At 35.5% G+C, this 22689-nt stretch overlaps 1 protein-coding gene and 1 pseudogene across 2 annotated transcripts in view; both read left to right on the top strand.

Moving 5' to 3' along the window:
- The window catches only part of PDE4B (phosphodiesterase 4B), a 422721-nt gene that overhangs the window by 58953 nt on the left and 341079 nt on the right, over positions 1-22689 (top strand). Inside the window, exon 1 of one of the 2 annotated variants that reach the window (XM_045835393.1) lies at positions 10208-10545. The exons of the other annotated variant lie outside the window; for it this stretch is intronic. Within the exon in view, the coding sequence (XP_045691349.1) occupies positions 10310-10545 (236 nt within the window). The 5' untranslated portion in view covers positions 10208-10309. Of the gene's footprint in view, positions 1-10207; positions 10546-22689 lie in introns of those variants that run through there. 2 annotated transcript variants of the gene reach the window in all.
- On the top strand, positions 20483-21662 carry LOC123816452 (annotated as a pseudogene).

The raw sequence follows: 22689 nt of genomic DNA, 5'->3' as shown, positions 1-22689 counted from the left end.
ATAATCTTTTTAAACAAATGAAACAAAAAATCATCAGATTTCTGTGGAACTACAAAATACTTTGAATAACCCAAGAAATACTGAGAAAAAAATAACAAAGCCAGAGGTATCACACTCTCTGACTTCAAATTATACTACAAAATGACAATAGTCAAAAGAGCATGGGTAGAAAAACAGACACACAGACCAAGGGAACAGAATCGAGAGCCTAGAAATAAACCCACATGTCTATGGGCAAATAATCTCTGACAAAGGTGCCAAAAACATACAATGGAGAAAAGAAAGCCTCTTCAATAAATGGTTCTGGGAAAACTGGAATGCCACAAATGAAAGAATGGAACTAAACTATAGTTTGTCCCCATATACAAAAATTAACTCAAGTGTATGAAAGACATAAATATAAAATCTTAAACAATAAATTACATAGAAGAAAACTTAGGCACTAAATCTATGGACCTTGGTGTTAGAGAAGATTTTATTAATTTGACCCCAAAGGCAAGGAGAGTAAAGGCAAAAATACCTGAATGAGGCTATATCAAACTAAAAAACTTCTGCACAGCAAAAGAAACCCCCAATAAAACAAAAAGATAACTAACTGAATAAGAGAAGATATTTGCAAACCATAGCTCTACCAAGGGGTTAATATCCAAAATATATAAAGAACTCATGCAACTCAACACCAAACCTACAAACAGTTCAATTTAAAAATGAGTAGAGGACTTCAACAGACACTTCTCCCAAGAAGACATACACATGGCCAGCAGGTATTTGCAAAGACGCTCAACTTCACCAGCTATTAGGAAATTTCTAGTTAAAACTACAATGAGGTACCACTTCACACTTGTTAGAATGACCATTATCAACAAGACAGGTAATAAGTGTTAGAGAGGTTGTGGAGAAAAAGAAACTCTAATTCACTGCTGGTGGAAATGTAGACTGGTATAGCCACTATGAAAAACAGTATAGAAGTTCTTAAAAAGATAAAAAATAGAGAATAAAGAAGTGCTAGTTAAAATGTAAGCATAGCCAACCTGCTATAATTTAGGAAGCTCATTTAGGAATCTTTTATAAGCTTGAGTACAAGAAATTAGGATATTGACTAGACTAGCTTTCAAGACAGTAAGAAAAACCCAGGGCTAACTGAAGGACATGGTTTGGAGCACTACATTAATTTTTTTATTTATCGTTCCATCAATATATATTAATCATTAGGATGCAATGTTAGGCTCTGGAGATATAAAGATGAATAAAGGTTTATTCCTTGGAGAGCTTATAGGTTAGTTCAGGACACACACACACAAATATGTGCTATGATATATGATGAAGTATTCTGAGAAATGAATTCAGTGATGGTGGAGTACAGATGGTATCAAACAGCTGACTCTGCCTATGGAAGCTGGGAAAGATTTCACTGAAGAGTTTTATTTGAATTTAGCCTTAATGGATGAGACTTAGTATTCTTGGCAAAGGAAAGGGAGATGTAACCCTTCAGGCAGTGAAAACCATATAAAATAATAGATAAAATTATAAAAGGGTTACTGTTTAATGCTGCTACAACTCTTGCTCTAATTTGAGGTAGTTTATCCCATTTTAGTCTGATGTCCTGCTTCCTCATCTTATTCTGCACTTAGAAGATCATTCATTTATTCATTCAACAAATACTTATTTAAATACCTACTATACTAATCCTTCTCAAACTCTTCCACAAAACAAAAGAGTAGGGAACTCTTCCAAACCCATTTTATGATGCCAGCATTAACCTGATACCAAAACCAGATGAGGATGCCACAAGAAAAGAAAATTACAGGCCAGTAATCCCAGATGTAAAAATCATCAACAAAATATTAGCAAACCAAATTCAACAATACAAAAAAAAACATATGCTGTGATTAAGTGGGATTTATTCCAGGGATGCAAAGATGATTTCAACATACACCATTTGGCATGATTTACCACATTAACAAAATGAAGGAAAAATTTATATGATCATCTCAATGCAGAAAAAGTGTTACTATTTACAGATGATGTGATATTATATAGAGGAAACCCTAAAGACTTCATAAAAATTTGTTAGAACTAATGAATTCGGTGAAGTTGCAGAATACAAAATTACAGCACAAAATTCTGTTGTAATTCAATACACTAAAAACAAATTATCAGAAAGAAAAATAAAACAATCCCATTTACAATTATGTCAAAAAGAGAAAAATGCCTAGGAATAAATTTAACAAAGGAGATGAAAACCAGAAGACATTAATGAAAGACACTGAAGAAGACACAAATAAATGGAAAGATATTTCGTGCTCATGGATTGGGAGAATATTGTTAAAATGTTCATCCTACTAAAGCAATCTACAGATTCAATGCAATCCCTGTCAAAATTCCAATTGCTTTTCAAAAAAAGAAAATAGAGCAAATAATTCTAGAATTTTTATGGAACCATAAAAACCCTAAAGAGTCAAAGCAATCTTGAGAGAAAGGAACAAAGCTGGAGGCTTCATACTCCTTGATTTCAAATGATATTACTAAGCCATATTAATTAAAACAGTATGGTATTGTCATAAAAGCAGACACATAGATCAATAGAATAGAATAGAGAGCCCCAAAATAAAACCACACAGATGATCGATTAATTTACAACAAATGAGTCAAAAATATACAGTGGAGAAAGGACAATCTCTTCAACAAATTGTATTGGAAAAACTGGACAGCACACATGGAGAAGTGAAAGTGGACCACTTCCTTATACCATACATGAAAATTAACTAAAATGGACTAAAGACTTCAATATAAGACCCCAAACCATAGAACTCCAACAAGAAAACATGGGTGGTAGTCTCTTTGATGTAGATCTTGGCAATGATTTTTAAAATCTGACTCCAAAAGTGAAAGCAATAAAAGCAAAAGTAAATAAGTGGAATCACATAAAACTAAAAAACTTCTGCACTGCAAAGGAAATCATCAACAAAATAAAAAGGTAACCTACTGGGTAGGAAAAAAACATTTTAAAATCATATCCAGTAAGGGGTTCATACATAAAATCGATAAAGAACTCTTATAGCTCAATAAAAAAATTAAAAACAGACAGGAAATCTGAACAGACATTTTTTCCAAAGAAGACATGCAGGTGGCCAACAGGTAAATGAAAAAATGCTCAGCCTGACTAATCATCAGAAAAATGTAAATTAAAAGCACAATGAGATATCATTTCACACCTGTGAGAATGGCTATGATCAAAAGACAAGAAATGACAAGTGTTGGCAAGGATGTGGAGAAAAATGAACTTGTGCGGAATAACAATTGGTTCAGCCACTATGGAAAATATTATGATGGTTCCTCAAAAATATTAAAAATAGAACTATCATTTAATCCAGGGTAATTAACAAAACTATATGTATCTCCATGTTCATTGTAGCATTATTTATAATAAACACAAGACACGAAAACAGCTTATATGGGGATATCATCGATGGATCAGTGGATAAAGAAATTGTGGTGTGCATGTATATAATCAAATATTATTTGGCCATAAAAATAAATCTTGCCACTTGCGACAATATGGATGGATCTTGAGGGCATTATGCTAAGTGAAATAGGTGAGACAAAGATAAATATCACATGGTCAGATCTTTTTTATACGTAGAATCTGAAAAGAAAACAAACTCATAGTTATAGATTAATGGTTGCCAGAGATGGAAAGGTGGGCTGTGGAATAAATTCATTTTTTTTTAAAGATTTTATTTATTTATTTTTAGAGAGGGAAGGGAGGAAGAGAGAGAGAGAGAGAGAGAGAGAGAGAGAGACATCAATGTGCGGTTGCTGGGAGTTAGGGCCTGCAACCCAGGAATGTACCCTGGCTGGGAATCGAACCTGGGACACTTTGGTTCCCAGCCCGCGCTCAATCCACTGAGCTACGCCAGCCAGGGCTGGAATAAATTCATTTTTAAAGCATGGGTTGGGGACTATATAGTTCTTGATGGTACTTACCCACCCTCACCTCACCCCCACAAAAACCACTCTACTATGTGACAAGTACCATTTTGGGGATTAACATTATAAGATTGAATAAAATAAAGTCCTTGCCCTCATTAAACTTAAATTCTTGGCGTAATGCAAAGAATCACATTGGTGCAAATGATATTAAACCAGTCAATAGTAATGTATATGTATATTTGCAAGTACTATGAAGAAAAATAATGCAAAATGAGGGAGGTTGTAGTTTTAAACAGGGTGATTAGGGAAGACTTCATCAAGCCAATGTGTCTGGGCAAGCCCTGGAAAGAGATAGGGGGACAAACCACGCATACAATAGCTCTTGGGGACCATATGTTCATTGAACATTATGAGGCCAGTGAGGCTGGAGCAGAAAGAACTAGTGGGAGAGTAGAAAGCAGGAAAGTCAGAGCGGTGCTGAGATGAGGATGGAGAAAAGTTAGATTAAGCCTTCTTGGCCATAGTGTGGACTTGTGCTTTTACTTTGAGTGTAATGGGGAGTCACTGAAAAGCTTTTCGTTCTTGAACAGGACCATCTCCAAGAACCAGATGATACCACGCTTACATGTCTAGAGTATAAGCTTCCCACCTTCCCCTTAGAATTCAGGTGACATTGCTAGGTGACACCAGTTAAAACTGATCTTTCTGGAATACCATTATAAATGATGAATAATGTAATTGTATGTGGATAAAAGTGAAGCATTCATAGAAACAAGTATAATTGAACAACGATGATTTTTTTTAAAAAGTGAAGTATTCACATCATCTTATAAAATAACATGCTAGGTAATTTCAGCACATTTAGTACTTACAAAGATGTACTTTTAGTGGTATGACCTGACTACTCTGGGAGCATACACTCTTTCTGTCTCATTAAGCGTCTTCTATTATAAAAAGCTTGGTGTAGGATCAACTCCTTAAAAGCTATACAGTTCTGAGTCTTTATGTTCTTATCTGAAAATGAACAAAATATTGTGAATTCAGTCTATAAATATTTGTTGTGTATCTCCTCAATGCTATACACTGTTCCATATCTTAGAAATTAACAAGACTCCAGCCAGCCATAACAGACACAATAGTTTAGGATCATGGGGAAATCCAACAAGGACTTCAACAGCATTTGTCTGATATGTTTACAATGAGAACCACATGAAATAATTTATATTAAAATGTTTACAACAATATCTGGCACAAGTGGATGTATAATAAATGCAACTTATTTTTCTGTAAACTCTTAATTCTTAAGAGTGGTCAGTTAATTTTTCTTTCCCAGAATGTCTAGACAACTATTTCCATTCAGTTGAATGTTATATTTCTTCAGTCATATTAGAATACACCTCTAGTTCCATCTCTTCAAACTGAAATCAAGAAATGGGGAGAAGTTACTCTCCTTGGTGAGTGGGCATTCTGTTCAAAGAGGCTGTCATTTTTGATGATATGTATTCACATATTATCTTGTCTAATGAAAGAAGAAGAGCTGTGTATCTTTAATTGAATAGTCTGATGGCTATGCTCAGATGGTGTGTTTCAGAAAAAAAGAACCGGTTGGTGATATAAATGTATAATCAACAATAATTTAATTCTATTGATAGTCTTAAATCTATTCCTCTTTAAAAAAGAAACTTCTGAATAAACTCTGACTTTTCACATGTTCAGCTTTGTATTTACAGAATCTGCAGTTTTGTGCCTTTAAAATACTTTAGTTTTGTAATGATAGTTCAAAATTGGTCACTCAGTTCTGAGATAATTTATTCCAGGTTAACTTTTAAAGTCTGAAAGGTATTGAATGAAAAAGAATGTAACTTTTAAAAAATATTTTATTTATTTTTAGAGGGAGGGGAAAGGGGAGAGAAGGAGAGAGAGAGAACCATTGATTGGTTGCTTCTTACATGCCTCTAGCTGAGGACCTGGCCTGCAACCAGGCATGTGCCAGGACTGGGAATTGAACAGTCAACCTTTTGGTTTATGGGATGACTCCCAATCCTCTGACCTACACCAATCAGGTGAATGCAACTATTTTTTATTTAAAATAATTTGATTATACAACAATTACTTTTTAAAAAAACTAACAATGTTATACTTGCAGTTTATCATTTTGTTTGGTTATACTTAATTTACTTTCCATTTCAATTTAATGAAAAAAAATATTGATTTTTCCATAGTACTTATAAATAAAACCTTATTGATTGTTATTTACCATATAACTCTACTCAGATACTTTAATTTTATTATGATAAATTCTTAATTCTTCTTGCTTAGATGGATATGGATACCAGGAATTTTATTATTAAAAGCACAGACATAGTAATAATTAAACTTCTCAAATAATTCACAAAGCTACTATCTGTACACTAATAAATTGACTCAGAATTACTCATTCTCCCTTTGAGGTGTCAGGACTTAAGCATTGCATGTAGATCAGGTTTTTGCTTTGGTTCTTTAGCTCCTTCCTAGGCACTCAGAAGGGCACATAAACTCTATTTACTTTCTTCTTGGCTTTTTCTCCTGTTCTCCTGGCTATCTTTCTCAAATAGTATATTCTTGGCTAAAATAACATGGAAATTTATCTTATTTTACTGTGATTTTGTATATTTTTTCTTAGATACCATATCATGTTTTCTACTGTCTAGATTCATCTTTGATTTCAATATTTAACACAGTGTCTGGTTTTTCTTTGGCATTTTGATTCTAGAAACAAATTTTCTTGCATTTACCTATAAACATGAAATTATTCCTCTCAGATGTAACTAATTCAGACTTTAAAGTAGTCTGATGATCACTTTTTAAAAATTTTTATCGAATATTTTTCCATTACCATTTAGTGCCCTTACCATAGTGTTGTCGTTGCCCATGTTCATGAGTCCTATTTCCTCAACCCCTCCACCCTATAGCCTCCTCCCCTGCTTAGCTGTCATCCTGTTCTCTGTCTGTCTCTATTTTGCTTGTTAGTTCAGTTTGTTCATTATATTCCACATATGAGTGAAATCATATGGTATTTGTCTTTCTCTGAGTGAAATACTATGGTATTTGTCTTTCTCACTTAGTATAATATTCTCCAGGTCCACCCATACTGTTGTAAAGGGTAAAATTTTCTTTTTTATAGCTGAGTAGTATCCCATTGTATAAATGTTCCATAATTGTTTTATCCACTCATCTATTGATAGACACTTGGGCTGCTTCCATGTCTTGGTGATTGTAAATAATGCCGCAATGAACATAGGGGTGCTTATGTTCTTTTAAATTAATGTTTTGGGTTCCTTCAGATATATTCCCAGCAGTGAGATTGCTGGGTCAAAAGGCAAATCCATTTTTAATTTTTACAGGTATCTCCATGCTGCTTTCCACAGTGGCTGCACCAATCTGCATTCCCATCTGTAGTGCAAATGGGTTCTCCTTTCTCCACATCCTCACCAGCACTTGTTGTTTATTGATTTATTGATGATAGTCATTCTGACAGATGTGAGATGATATCTTATTGTGGTTCTAATTGGAATTTCTCTGATGATTAGTGATGTTCAGCATCTTTTCATATGTCTATTGGCCATCTGATGTGCTCTTTAGAGAAGTGTCTAGTCAAGTCCTTTGCCCATTTTTAATTCAGTTGCTTGTTTTTTGGTGTTGAGTTTTGTAAGTTCTTTATAAATTTTGGATATTAACCCCTTATCATATGTATCAGCAAATATGTTCTCCAATGCTTTGGGTTGTCTTTTTATTTTGTTGATATTTTTAAGTTTTGCTTTTCAATTGTTTTTGGTATTTTTAAATGTTATCTATAGGAGGAAGAGTTAACAGACTTAACATATTTTTGAGAATTTTATTTCTTGGGATTATTCTCACAATTTCTTTAACTGGGGCATTGGTTGTCCTAATGGTGAAAGTGAAAAGAGTAATGTGAAATGTCACATAAATTGACAATAAGAATCAGGAAGTATTTATAATTGCACCATTATGCTGCTATTTTAGGCAAATTTATGTCAACATTTCTTATTTGAACCCCAGTTTAGATACAGCTATTTAGCTGTATCTAAATATCTGTATCAGTTTTCCAAGGTTGTGAAATTTGCTATAATTTGGGGAGAAAAAAATTCTTAAATGCTTACTGTATTTTGGCAGTCTTAAAGAGTGAATGGGAAAAAGTCCTTAGTGACTTCCATTACTTAGTTTTTCAAATAAGTCACTCTGAATATCAGCAGGCTATCACATATTCTTGTGTCCCAGCTTTAAATCACATTATTGTTGGAGGAGAGTCCCAACTTTGTTTTCATATTGCAGTAAATAATAGATAGCATTAACCATATTTCACCCATGATAGTACTGACAATCCATTCTCAAACAGGGCAGTTAAGACATCTTTATCTAAATGTCCTGGGGCCTAGCTTCCCAAAATGACTATTTGATCTCTTTGTATCACATAATGAAAGAGAATTGATTAGGAGACAGAAAGCCTGAGTTCTTGCTTTAGCTCTAATGTCAACTACAAATATGACTTTGGACAAGTCCCTGAAGTTCTCTAGGTCTGTTTTTCCATCTTCAAAATGAACTGAACAAGGTGATTTGCTTCAACTGTTAAATTCTATGACTTTGCATTTATTCAGGATGCATTTTTAATGCATTACTGAAATACGGATATCTTTCCAAGGTAGTACCCATAAACTAAGAGTTTATATCCTTCCTATTATGTTGGAACCAGTTTCTCCAAGGGCTGGTGTGGGGTTTACACTTTCCAATAGGTCACAGTGTATTCTCATTCAGCCCCTTAGCTATTCAGCCACAGAATATGACATAGATGAATGACTTTATGAAGGAAGAATTCCTCACACCTGAGAGGAAAAAACAAAAGCCTCCCTTTTTCACTGAAATCTCACTGTGAGTCATCCCCTAACTGTCTCTCCTGCTGACCAGCCCTAGCTGTGCTTCGTCAAGTTTGTGTGCGGTCCGGCTGGCCCTGGTGGCCGTCGTTGCCAGTGCAGACTTTTCACTACAGCCGTACACTTTAAGCACCACAGGGTTCTTTTTACTTCCTCATGTCTTTTCAAGTATAGAAGCTGCATTCCAGCATATTTCAAAAAGAAATTTTAGGTTACAATGACCTGCTTTGGAACTTGAGCCATTTTTCAGACTCTTCTGCCCATTTGTCTCATTTGCATGCCTTTGTGAACAAAATACACACACATACACACACACACACACACTTGCAGGTAAATATACCTACCTACAGACAAACACTGTTTGTACACCTACTTTTACACACACAAACACATGCGTAATTCTTGACCTTGAACTCTGAGCTTGAACTGAGAGTTATTACCTCCATTTCCATTCTGGGAAGCTTTGGCTTTCAGAAGTCACTCTGTAGCTAACAGAGAGGCTGCTGTGGGCAATCCATGAACAATGAGCTTAACAGAAGAATGAGGGTAATGTTTACTGGAATAAAGATTAGCTTTAAATTTCTCAGGGGAATGAACCAAATCCAATGTTTTTCTGTTAGCTGACACTTTTTATATTGATGCTGTCTTGGATCTTTTGGAGAAGGGAGAAAAAAAAAACTTCAGCAAATCAGTTCTTTCATTCATCAGTGGAATTTGATGGTGGGGGGGGTGCTATTTTAGCTAGGCTTTTTGACAATCCCTGATTTAATGTTTTCACTGTGGTGAGGACAGTACCTTCACAAATTTTGTGAAAATCTGAGCAATGGAGGGTGTTGTTCAGGGGGAAACAGAGTGCAGTTGTTTAAATAATCCTGGGCCAATAAGCATTTGGTAGGTGGAGTTACTGTTATGTGCATTTACAGAGCAAAATAATTCTGAATGAAGACTTCAAACACCACACGTGCAGACGGGCTCTGGTTCTGCTCTTTGTGAGAACAGAACAAGTGTGACTAGGTGACTAGGTTTTGCTTACTGTCCACTGGTGACTGCAGCTTGCTTGATAAGATTTTTAAAAATATACATGTAAAGGATTTATCAGAAGCCTTATGAATATTTCATGAGTTGATATATTCAACTGAATGAATTCAGTGAATGTCAGTGTGTAGCTTGCAGACAAACCTCATCCACAAGGAGGCTACTGACATAGGAAGCACTTTGGCGCATTTTCAGAGGCAAAGCCAGGCTGATAAAGCTCCTTGTGACAGCCTGACTTGCCATTCTTCGAGTATGCTGCTCTTGCTCTAAGCAGCTCATACATTGGAGCCTCAGCTTCCTAAATTAAACTGGAAATAGTTTGCAGACTTACCATCCTTCTAACCTGCAGCTGTATCTCTGGTATGTTTGAGGTTTTTGTTTTGGATGGTGAAAGCTAGCCCTCCACATAAGACATGACAGCAAAAGATTCTTCCAAGGAACTTACTGCTTCTGAATCTGAGGTTTGCATAAAGACTTTCAAGGAGCAAATGCACTTGGAACTTGAGCTTCCAAGACTACCGGGAAACAGACCTACATCTCCTAAAATTTCTCCACGCAGTTCGCCAAGGAACTCACCATGCTTTTTCAGAAAGTTGCTGGTGAATAAAAGCATTCGGCAGCGTCGTCGCTTCACTGTGGCTCATACATGGTAAGACACGACTTGGCACTGTGCACAGTGCTTTTCATTAGTAAGCAGTGATTTAGAAACGTAGAAAATAGAGCATTTGAGTTTTGTTTACAATACAGACCACAAGTGTGAGATGAATGGAGAGTGGGTCAGCTCAGGAATACATCGTGCACTGTGTTAGATTGCCATTGTGCTAACTGGCTGTTTCCAGATAAAATAAGCCTTCAACTGGAGAGAGTCTTTGAAATTACTGCTTATAAAAATGCCTAGCTAGTACCAGGTAAATTGAGAACTGGAGCAGTTAAACAAAAATATTCAGTTTTTTAATTTAATTTCTGTTGAGATGATGTGTGAGTTTTCGTGTGTTTTGTGGTTGTTGATGATAACTTGAGTAGTATATTTTTGGTACAAAATAAGTGTTTTAATTTTAGTTCCAGTTTATTTTTGAAGATGAGATCTAAAGTCAAACTGAACTGATTGTATTGCCATGTTTATAGTGTATAAACTAGTGGGGTTTTGCTTTATTGACTATCTTTACACTACCCAAGGAAAGGGAAAACTAAGTTCCCATTTCTGAAATTGCATAGTTAATTAATTTTATTTGTGATTAAATTGCTATTATCTTTAAGATACTCTCACTGTAAAGAAAAGTGACTTAAATATACAGATCACAATAAATAAATTCCCAATTTACTTGGAAATGCCAAGCAAATAAATTCAAGAACACCTCTGTAAAAATTGCACTGAACCTGCCACTTTTAATATATGTTTTATATTCAATAGGCTAGCTTCCTTAAACTCATAAAATGTTAAAATGTAAGAAATGCACAATAGAAATTAAACTATAATTATAAAAGCTATGACATTTCAGATTTCTTTGAAGGATATATTTTCTTTCAGTTTAAGGTACCCTACAAAATTGGTTATCTGTACCCTCTAGTTTTTATTTATTAGGGACCATAGCATTGAAGGAAGGTAGTTATCTCTTAAAGGTAATTCTAACACACCAATTTTGTAATTGCATGCTAGATTGCCAACCAATATTACAAACTGAGCATATCTAGTTTTTGAAAATTAAAATTTACTCAAATTCTGTTTTCTATTTCTCTGAAATGTTTGTTTGCCTAATTTAGTGCACAGTGCATTGAAAATTTCAAGTTACCACTAGAAATATACAGTTTGCTTTTGATGGACAAACTATACTTTAGCCAACACATACTTTACCTAGCTAAAATGATATGGTTACTTTTGTTTTCTGACAGTGGACCATTGTTCATCTAATTGCTTCAGTGGGGAGGTTTTTTTAGTCATCTTTTTGATAAATTAAATCTTATTATTTAATTATAATCTCAGACTTGTAAAATACATATGATGAGTTTTTCAAAATCTACCAATGGTAGTATTTGCATGAAGAGAAGATGTATATATGAGTATGTACTGATCTAAAGAAGTGCTCTCTCTAATCATGTATCCCACCTCTAATGTATGCATATTTTTATATAATTTGCTAAGTAGTATGACTGAATAGTTATACTACTATAACTTATATGGGAGAAACTATATAAATGCATTGCTAATTATTAATCCTAAAAGAAACAAGGATAGAATACATACAATTAATTAATCAACTCATATTTTTTACTACTTGGGTTAACATCAAGCCATTATTTGGATCAGAAAGACATTTCATTTTAGTAAGCTAATTTTCAGGTAATAGTAAACCTCTTCATAAAATCTTGGTAATGTTTTCTTTACTGTAGAGTTCTTGAATATAATAATTTGACCTTTTTTTACTTTGAATACATTTTTGATGTGCTAGGAACATAGAACTACAAATACTGCAGTTTTTTCTTTAAAAAAATCTAAATTTTAAAATGGTTAAAGAGCTAGTTTTACTCATGCATTATACAAATTTTCTTGCAGCAAGTTACAAAAAGAACAATTAAATGATATCTGAGGTAACATGCTATTAAAGTGATCTTCTTCTAGCTAAGTTAAAACAAAATTTTCCACAAATGGCCAAAAAATAAAACACATGACTTGGGTAAAATGAAACATAATATTGGTTTAAAGAGTACATTAACCATCACACACATTGTATAACTTTAGTATACAGCAATGGTCATTGCTCATGTTCACCCTCCCCCCACTCAGATATTCCTTTTCTTATGTTCTTTAGTAAAGATGCATCACAGTTTGTCTTCAGCTCCTGATTATGTCTATATGTGTTTATGTTTATTTCTATTGTTTTATGTGACAGTATGTTTAACATTTTTCAAATTCACTTTCATGAAACATTCCATGAAAATTTTTTTTGAAAATATACACATATCATATATTTGAATGACTTTCTAATCTTAAAAATAATGAACAATTTTTAGCATCATATACAATAGTTACATGAGGAAATAAGAGCATAAGTACTTTATTTTTGTCTTGTTGTCATGATGAAATGAGACCATCCTTTCACAATCAACAATTGGTATTTTCCAAACCATGCATTTAAGTGAGAAATTCCAAGAGATGCACTTAGAAGTCTTTAAAAACATGTCATTACTTTACAGTAGACAGTAGGCTTCTTTTAAGATGATTGGATTGTTTTGATTCCAGCATTGAAATTAAAGTAATTTTCAAGATGAAGCTAAACAATTCCAGGGATACAGTTTATATCTAAACCTTCTGAACAATTTTTTTTATCTTTAGTTATTTGTAGATTTCATAGCTTGGTCAGTTGAACATGTAGTTCTGGTTTTGAAAACTTTGGCTGTGAGGTGTGGGCTAATGGCAGGAGATTTAAGAAACACTTGTGAATCACTGACTCCAGGATTATTTAGAAAATCTCTGAAAAAGTAGATATTTAATGTGCTGTCACTAATCAGAATATTTACACAATCCTGAATCTAGAAGAAATTGGAGTGGTTATCTCATTGCTTCTTTAATCCTTAGGCAGGACCATGATTACTCCATCTTTGACATATGGAAATCTGCCCTGTTTTTAAGACTTTAGAGAAAATAGTTCTATAATCTCACTTAGTACACATTTTTACTATTTCATAGTCCAGGTAACAGAAAATTCTCCCCCATGGTCAACCTGTAATATGTAATATTTATAATCTGTATTTTGCTCTTTAATAGATATTAAGAATTAGAACCTGCATGAATCTAGAGATCACTATTAGCTGGTCCTGAAGTTTTCTTTATTTATTCATCCAACTTATAGAATTGAGCAGTGATTTGAGCAAGAAAAAAATTCTCATTTAACCCACACAGATTCCAACACCTACTCTATTTTAAGTTATTTACTAGAATATTCACATATGTTATCTCATTAAAATTTGACTATAAGAATATGCTAAATTCATGTTCTTTTCAATATTATGTGTTGCAGATATTTAAAATGTACTCTGCTGCTTTAGTTTCTTCTTGGTATTTCTACTTTATTAGTCATTGTTTTGACCTTGAACCACCATCCCAAATTTCCAAATTCTTCTTTGAATTCTTAAATCCAGAAGTGGACATTACACTCATTATTAGATGGTATGAGAAAAAATAGATGAAAAAAGTCATATTTTTGTGAAGTGTCAACAGAGTGTTCAGCATTACTAAATGGGGAGTTGAGTAGGGCAATTAATGCCAGAGCTCTTAGGTCAACCTGTTATTCATCTCCAGCCCCAAATCAGGGATGAAAACTTCTGAAGCAGAAGGTAATTCTACCTGGATTATGTGACTTGTTTTTTCTTGACTGAAACTTGCCACACAGTGTCCAGCTTCTTCAGCCTTTTTCCTTTGCCAATGTTTCAACCTCCCTCATCAGTTCTCCTCCATCATTAGTAGCATGAAACTCTCTGAAGAAAGCCACTGGGGATGGTCTTCGATATACTCTGGGACCCTCACACCCTTCTTCCCTATGCTCTCCTCTTAAAAAGTAAATGTATAGATGGGTGAGCCCCACCTGCTGTCTGTCTGCCCATGCTTGCACATGAGAATATGCTTACAGAGGAAACAATGTTTGTTCAATTAGTATTTTTAAAAAACTTGTGTTTTTCTTCCTTTTCCGTTAGAGTTATACCTATATCTTTGAAATCTTTCTTCATTTTACCAAAGGCTGACAAAATGTGAACTTTTGTGCCTAATATATGAATGTGAGAGTATTAAAAAACATAGTTCATACTTGAAGGAACTTAAACATGTTAAGACAAAGCTGGTTACTTGGAGAAGAATAAAAATAAAACAATGAATTTAGTAAGTGCTTGACCTTTCTCTGAACTTGAGGCACATTTTGTCTTATGCAATTTAGTTCTGGTTTGTTAGCTAAATATACCTAATCTGTGCTTTGTGTTCCTCAATTTCCTTGAATTATTTTCTAGTGATATTGGAAATTTTTGAGAAATATTTGTATCTTTACATTCTTACTGATTAAACATTTACTTGAATAAAACATTTATTGAGAGCCTGCTGTGCTCTAGACCCTACTCTGGGTTTAGGAGATACAAAATGAGAGTTCTTGTCTTCAAATGACCATATAGTACTTGGAAAACAAATTTATGCATTAATAGTTAACCAAATGTGTGAAAATAATGAGATAGAGTAATGATGATCAGTGTGTCACTAGAGCACACAAGACATAAATACTGCTAGAAAGTAAGTCAGTGTGTTAGGGAAGGTTCAGTGAAGAGATGTCATTTGTGTGGGATCTTGAAGAATAAACAGCAGTTTCCCAGGAAAAGAGAGGGTGGGAAGGTTTTTACATTTTTTTTCTCAAGGAAACAATAATAAGGAAATTCCATTAGCAAATAACAGTAATAATAATTCACATTTATTCAGCACTTGCAATGTATCTGATTTTTTTTATTTAGTATCATAAAAAGTATCATATTCAGCACTTGCATTGTAACTGATATATTTTTTATTTAGTATCATAAAAAGCCATTAAATTATATAGTATTATTATTTCCATTTTATAGGAAAAAGAATGAAGCACAAAAAGTATAAGTAATTTGCCAAGGGTACACAGCAATTAAGGGGCTAAGTTGGGATTTGACTCAACATGGGGAAAGTGAGCAAAGTTCACCCGAGTTTCAGCCTAAGATGCGAGGTGGCAAAGATAGAAAGTAAGACTGGAGCCAGAGTCTGTGTATTTCAATAGCATGAACAAGACTGGGGCTTTATTTCATTAGCAGGGGGCAGCCACTGTCAGGCTGTGAGAAAGGAATTGCCATAAATAGCTTTTACCTTGGAAAGATACTTTGCAGGCATTGTGGAAAGTGGACTGGTGGACTAAGAGATTAGAAGCAAAGAAAGAGAAGAAGAGAATGTGTATTTGAGAGATAATGACTTCTAATTATTGTGCAAATCCCATAACATCAAAAACTCTGCTAATGCCATTCTTTATGACGTAACAAATTATTGTTTATGGAAACTGGGAGGCAAGTATGCAAATTTGGCATCCCTTGCATTTATCACTTACAATGGGGTATCACGGATGGTGCTAGCTGATGCAGTATTCCCAAATGCATCAAACAATCAGAGCAAAGGTACGTGGGAGGATGAACACATCTGGGGAAAACCCTAATGCTCTGTCCTAATTTGTTAGAGGTGCTTTGTGTTCTGTTTTATGTATAATCCTCGTGGGGTATTTTTACAGAAATTATTTTTGTCCATATTCTGAACTGAATGCCAGTGGAAGAGTATGCCTCATAACCTGAGTCTATTGCTTTAATCAGAGCAAGCATTTTGTCAGTAATGCAAGGCTATAAATGGTGTTTTCCTGGCCTTTTACTGTTTGTAGATCATCAATATATCGGATTTTTAAAATGCTTACTGTAAAAAGGGCTTTTCAAAGTAACAATGACAACCCCCAGGACACATGCTGGAAGGTGGCCCAGCAACCATGCCTACAGTCCAACTGCTAACCTCCAAGCCCCTTTTGTGAAATCTCATTTGCTTTCTTTTCTCATTTTTTCCTTTTGTCATCTCCCAGTTTTTCTGCTTAGGTGTTTGTAGTGGTTCCTTCTCTAACACCACTGTCAAGATACCAGCAACATTATGCTTGAGGCATTTAAATTATCTCAGAAAAGAATATAAAGTGCTTACCATGGTTTGCAGGGCCCTACATAATCTGGCCTTAGGCTCCCAGAGACCCCGCCTCCTCTTCTCCAGCCACAGTAGCCTCCTTTCTGTTCTTTAACAAACCATGCATGCCTCCACTTGCGGACCTTTATGCTTGGTGGACATGGCTCACTCTCTTACTTCTGTTCAGGCTTCCACTCAAATACATGTGCTAGAGAGGGGGCTTCTCTGACTCCTCTGTCTAAAAAAGCACCCATTACTTTCTAGTCCCTCACTGTGCTTTATATTTCTTCTTCAATATACATTACCTGAAAAGACATATTTATGTTATATTGTTCTTACCTTCTATTGTCTACCAATCCTACTGAATTTCTTGAGGGTAGGGATTTTGTCTTGTTTACTAAATCCCAGGCACCTACAGGAAAGGCTAGCACCTAATAAATATGTGTGGAAAAAAATAAAAGAAGAAGTGAATATGGTTCTTGTTTCCTGTCCCTGATTCTTAGAGCACTTTTCCTTCAGCCTGAATTGAAGGAGGAGAAAAGGAAGCTTAGGTGATGCTTATTCTACAAGCATCCTTACTGTATTCATCTCGTGATCCTTGTGCTCCTTTTATGCCTGTAGGGCTACTCTAACTTGTTTCCTACTTTGTGTTCTAGGCTATTGCAGATACAGGTTTAGTTACAATGTCTCACTGGAGGCTAAGTGTTTTACATGGTGGTCTATTTAATTAATCCACTGTGTACAAATCATACTACCTAGCCTGTAGTAGTAATAATAAAACTTGTGGCATGGTACAATCATTTATTTTAGTTATTCCTCATGCATCAAACAGCTGAGAAAAGTTCTACATATTCTTAATAACTGTGTGAGTGAAGTGTTTGTTGTTATTTGGCCTTTAGAATGTTTGTGTATTATATATTACATTGTTTATATTGTCTATATGTTTTCACTGATGCAACATTAAAATATTAACATTGAACAAGAGGTATAGAAATTTGAGCTTTTTATAGGATTTCCCAGATAACTTGGAAGTAAGAGTTTGTGGCCTGCAGAGCGAGGAAACGGAGTTAACAACCCTTGTACCCTAGAAAAGACATCACCAGGAATGAAAATTTTCCCTTGGTTCTCATTTTTTTCTGAACTGAGAGTTTGGGACCTCTGTCACTCCTAGTAATTGTTTGACAGACATACTTTGAATCCTACTGTGTATTTTAGGTTGAAAGAAAAAATTGTTGACCTTCTCAGATTGCTTCTTGCTGGAACGTAGGCCTTTTCTCTTTGAGGGAGCATGGGAGCGGCTGCTTCTCTAGCCCTTTTGTAGGAAAGAACACCTGTCCTTGGCCTGCTCCCTGACAGGCTTGGCTTCTCTTCCGGCCCACACCCCTCGTGACTCAGGCTTACTGCAACAGACACAGATTGGAAATAAAGGGCTATTGGTAGTGTGGCTTCAAGGAAAATTGCTTTTCAACTATATTTTCTGGAAATCAGTGTTCTAGGAATCATTTGCAGTTTCCTTGAGAAATAGGGTAGTGACACTCATTTTCCTGGTCCCTGTTCAAACAAAGCCACATGAGTGACTACAGGACTAGAAGACTTGAAGCTGTCCCAGACAGAGTCCATAATCTCCACGTACTTAACAAAGTTTAAGGGATAAATGACTGGAGAGAGAAAAAAATTTCTGTGTAGCTATACTTGATAAAGTCATAGAAATTCCAGACAATGTATAACATTAAAATTATATGCATCTAAGTTGCCCAAGAGAGTGGAAGTATTTGTAGATCAAGGAACAGTCACTGGTAGTGAAGATTTAAAATTTCAAAAAGTTGAAAGGATAGTATGACAAACACCCCCTAACTAGATTTACTAATTATTAATGTTTTTCCACATTTACTCTAGATCCATTATCTCTCCCCATATATAAAGTCATGTGTATGTTTTCTTTAGTTTGAAGAGAGCACATTTTGATGGAGAGCAGTGGTTTTGGGATCAAAAGGAAATTCAGATATTTTTAAAATATGGAATTATTTCTCTTCCATCAACATACTCTCATACCATAATTTCAGAGTTTAATTCTTCATAGTGTACTAGTATACCAATAAATTATGTGTAGGTTTGTAGCCCCATTTTTTAAAGTAAGCTATTGAAATGTAGTGGAGGGTTAGAGGTATCTATAATAGTTTATGACTTTGCCCAGTGATAAATTGTTGGTTTGAGGTGCTCAGAAGTTTCTAAGAGGATGGCTGTCTGTAGCATGCAAATTTTTCTACCCCAAGAAGAGAAGTTATTTTTTTTCTAATCCTACAAAACTTGTGTCATCAGTATGGAACATTATATAATCTCTTAACATATTACACATGGGGTTCTGTCTTTGTCTTATTTTGAAGTTATCTTGAATTTTATTTTTCAGTGTTAATCTTCATTTTGTGTTACATTATCTGGAGTCAAAAAAGCTAGTTTGGGTTTCAGTGTTTTTTGATTTGCTATTGAAATTTTAGATCAGTCAATTAACTGTCTTGGATCTCAATTCTTTGATTTGCAAAATGGAGAAAATAGCCTTATGTTTAAATATTTTCAAATGGTAATTTAAATGTAAATACATATCTGTCTATCTAATCTACTATCTCCTAAGATAATGTATTAGAGTATTTAGCATAATATTCCATGCATTGTAGGTAACATAATAGATACCACTATTTAATTATATTACTGAGTCTCTAAACATATACAAACATTCACATCATTGTCGGTCTTGGATGGCAAAGCAGAAATTATGTTTTATTATTTGAAAAGCATCACTGGGTATGGAATGTGCCAATTTGAAAGAATCAAAGTACACAAGTTTGTAAAGAAATGTTTTATAATATCCACTGTGTGATCATTTGGTATGCCAAAGAAACAAAATATCATTCACTTATTATCATGAGATAATCACATTTTAATGAACCAAGCTAATTTATATTGAAACACATATCAGAAGATCCAGGGTGAATAGATCACATCCCCTAATAAGAAACTTTAGAGCCTTGTTGGGCTGCCATCACCAAAATACTTTAAAAAGCCATGTGTTACCATCTACTGTGTGAAAGAGATAAGAAGACAACCACTTTGAAGTAATTCTATCCACTTGCACCAATAAGCTTGAAAGTAAAAGGAAAACAAAACATAAGAAATTGCCTTGTCTATTTTAGGAGCCAACATATAAAAACCCAATATAAGATTCAGTGAACAAATGCCTTGGAAAAATTCCCGTGTCATCAAAAACTCATTTATCTCAAAATATCTCCTTGCTACCCTTTCAGTTCCTCCAGAAATTAATAAGCTTAGATGATTTGTTACAGCATAGAGTTTCTGAGACTGCTTCTGTGGCTTAATCTGTCGGTCCACAGTTACCTCAGCAGTTTATTCAGGAAATCTCTCCCACCATTAGAACTATTTAGGCCTCCTGAAGGGAGGTTGAGGAAGACAGGACAAAGAAACCAAGGGATCCAAGTCTCTCTTGCTGGTGCCTAAACTGCCCAAGACTTCCTCTTGAGATTTTACCATTAAAATCCGTATGCAAATTTTATCTTTCTGGGGATAACTATGGCTTCAGTCCTCACCTACCAAACTACTCAGCCAGATGTGAGCTTATCCAGAAAACAGAGTTGTGTCTCCAACATGCTTACATTTACCAAAACAACACAGGTGTTAGTGGCAAAATGGCAACAGAATGTTCCCAGCGATTGGACCTTGGTTCAACAACGTCAGTACTTTGGTTCTGGCTAAGAAAGAATTCACACCTTTTTTAATGCCATCTGTTTGTGGTGTCATCCCCTACTCTTCCCGCTGCCACCTTGAGTCACTGACTGCTAGGCCCGGCACCTGGCTCCCAGTGCTAGCCATCAATATTTGGAGTTCTTACAACATGGCAGACATTGACAACAAAGAACAGTCTGAACTTGATCAAGATTTGGATGATGTTGAGGAAGCAGAAGAAGAAGAAAATGGTGAAGAAACAAAAACCAAAGTTCATTAGCTGACTGTTCAGATGATGCAAAACCCTCAGATTCTTGCTGCCCTCCAAGCAAGGCTTGATGGTTTAGTAGAAACACCAATAGTATATGTTGAAAGCTTGCCTAAAGTGTTTTTAAAGATGAGTGAACGCTCTCAAAAACCTTCAAGTTAAATGTGCACAGATAGAAGCCAAGTTCTATGAGGAAATTCATGGTCTTGAAAGAAAGTATGCTGTTCTGTATCAGCCTTTATTTAAAAAGTGATTCGAGATCATTAATGCAATTTATGAACCTATGGAAGAAGAATGTGAATGGAAACCAGATGAGGAAGATGAAATTTTGGAGGAGCTGAAAGAAAAGGCCAAGATTGAAGATGAGAAAAAGGGTGAAGGAAAATAAGAGCCCAAGGGAATCCCTCAGTTTTGGTTGACTATTTTGAGAATGTTCACTTGCTCAGTGATATAGTTGAGGAACATGATGAGCCTATTCTGAAGCACTTGAAAAATATTAAAGTGAAGTTCTCAGATGCTGGTTGGCCTATGAGCTTTGTTTTAGAATTTCACTTTGAACCCAATGAATATTTCACAAATGAAGTGTTGACAAAGACATATAGGATGAGGTCAGAACCAGATATGATCCCTTTTCTTTTGATGGACCAGAAATTATGGGTGGTACTGGGTGCCAGATAGATTGTCAAAAAGGGAAGGATGTCACTCTGAAAACCATTAAAAAGAAGCAGAAACACAAGGGATGCGGGACAGTTCGTACTGTCACAAAAACAATTTCCAATGATTCTTTAATTTTTTTTGCCCTCCTGAAGTTCCTGAGAGTTGCAATCTGGATGATGCTGCTGAAGCTATCCTTGCTGCAGACTTTGACATTGGTCACTTTTTATGTGACAATATAATACCAAGATCAGTGTTGTACTTTACTGGAGAAGCTATTGAAGAAGATGGTGGTGATTAAGATTAGGAAGGCGAAGAAGAGGATGAGGAAGGGGAAGAAGATGAGGAAAATGATCCAGACTATGATTCAAAGAAGGAGCAAAACCCAGTAGAGTGCAAAAACCAGTGAAGCAGATGTATGTGGCCTTGAGGATAACCTGCACTGGTCTACCTTCTGCTTTCCTGGAAAGGATGAATTTTCATCATTTGACAAGTTCATTTCAAGTTTTGTTGTTGTTGTTTGTTACTTGCTTGTTTTTATTTTTTCAACCTAAAATAAAAATGTCAAATATAATTTTTGTTCTCACATAAAAAAAAAGAAGAAAGAAAGAATTCAGAGCCAAGACTCATATACTAGCAAAATTTATTTAGAAAGCCACAGAGCTAGAAGTGAGCCATGGAGTACATGAGCCAGCTGGGTTTCGTGGGCTCAGAAAACAAGTTACAGAGGCAAAAGAAGGGCCATTGGAGTTTAGGAGAAAGAAAGCAAAGACACACCTAAAGGATAAAGGGGTGCAGGGTCGGGGGAAGAGAGAGAGAGGTCTGGATCTTCCATACTGAGGGTTTTTATCCCCTTTGTAAGGGTGGGGAATGTTTGAGAAGATTCCAGGGAAGGATCTCAACAGAATATTCATGAGCTTTCCAGATGTGTCCTTTCAGGGTCATAGCTTTCACCAATTGGTCGGTGCCAGAGCAAGGGGTTATTAGTCATCATGGCTGGTCCCGATGTCAGCCATGGTGTCAGCCTGCCTGCCCTTCCTGCTTTTCTGGGCCTGGAGCTGAAACACAACTGAAGCCCAATATTACCTGTAGTTTGACCAAAACACTGTCTCTGTTGTCAGCAGATCTGAGTCTCTGCTTCTAAGATCATTGGATGCAGGTCAGAACCTTATAGTTCTGAGGGCTTAATGCTTAAAGTAGTGATCCTGCAAGGGCTTGTATGGGAGTGCAATGAGGCTATTCTCCAGCCTAGCAACATGGCAAGGGTGGAGAGGTCAGCCTGAAAGTGAGGTTCTTGTTTTCCTAGTTTTACCCAGTGCTAGGTACCTGGGGCTTTGTGCCCTGGTGGCAGTCCTTACCTGGCCTGTCATTCCTCCTCTGCTCATGCCTGTCTGACTGCCCACTACACAGGGATTTTTGGAGGTTGGGTGGTCTGG

The sequence above is a fragment of the Phyllostomus hastatus genome, unplaced genomic scaffold (assembly GCF_019186645.2).
Source record: "Phyllostomus hastatus isolate PE091 unplaced genomic scaffold, TTU_PhHast_1.1 phas_contig_209, whole genome shotgun sequence".
NCBI classification, from domain to species: domain Eukaryota; kingdom Metazoa; phylum Chordata; class Mammalia; order Chiroptera; family Phyllostomidae; genus Phyllostomus; species Phyllostomus hastatus.
Note: the sequence above shows the minus strand (reverse complement) of the source record. Positions and strands in the feature narration are given on the sequence as shown.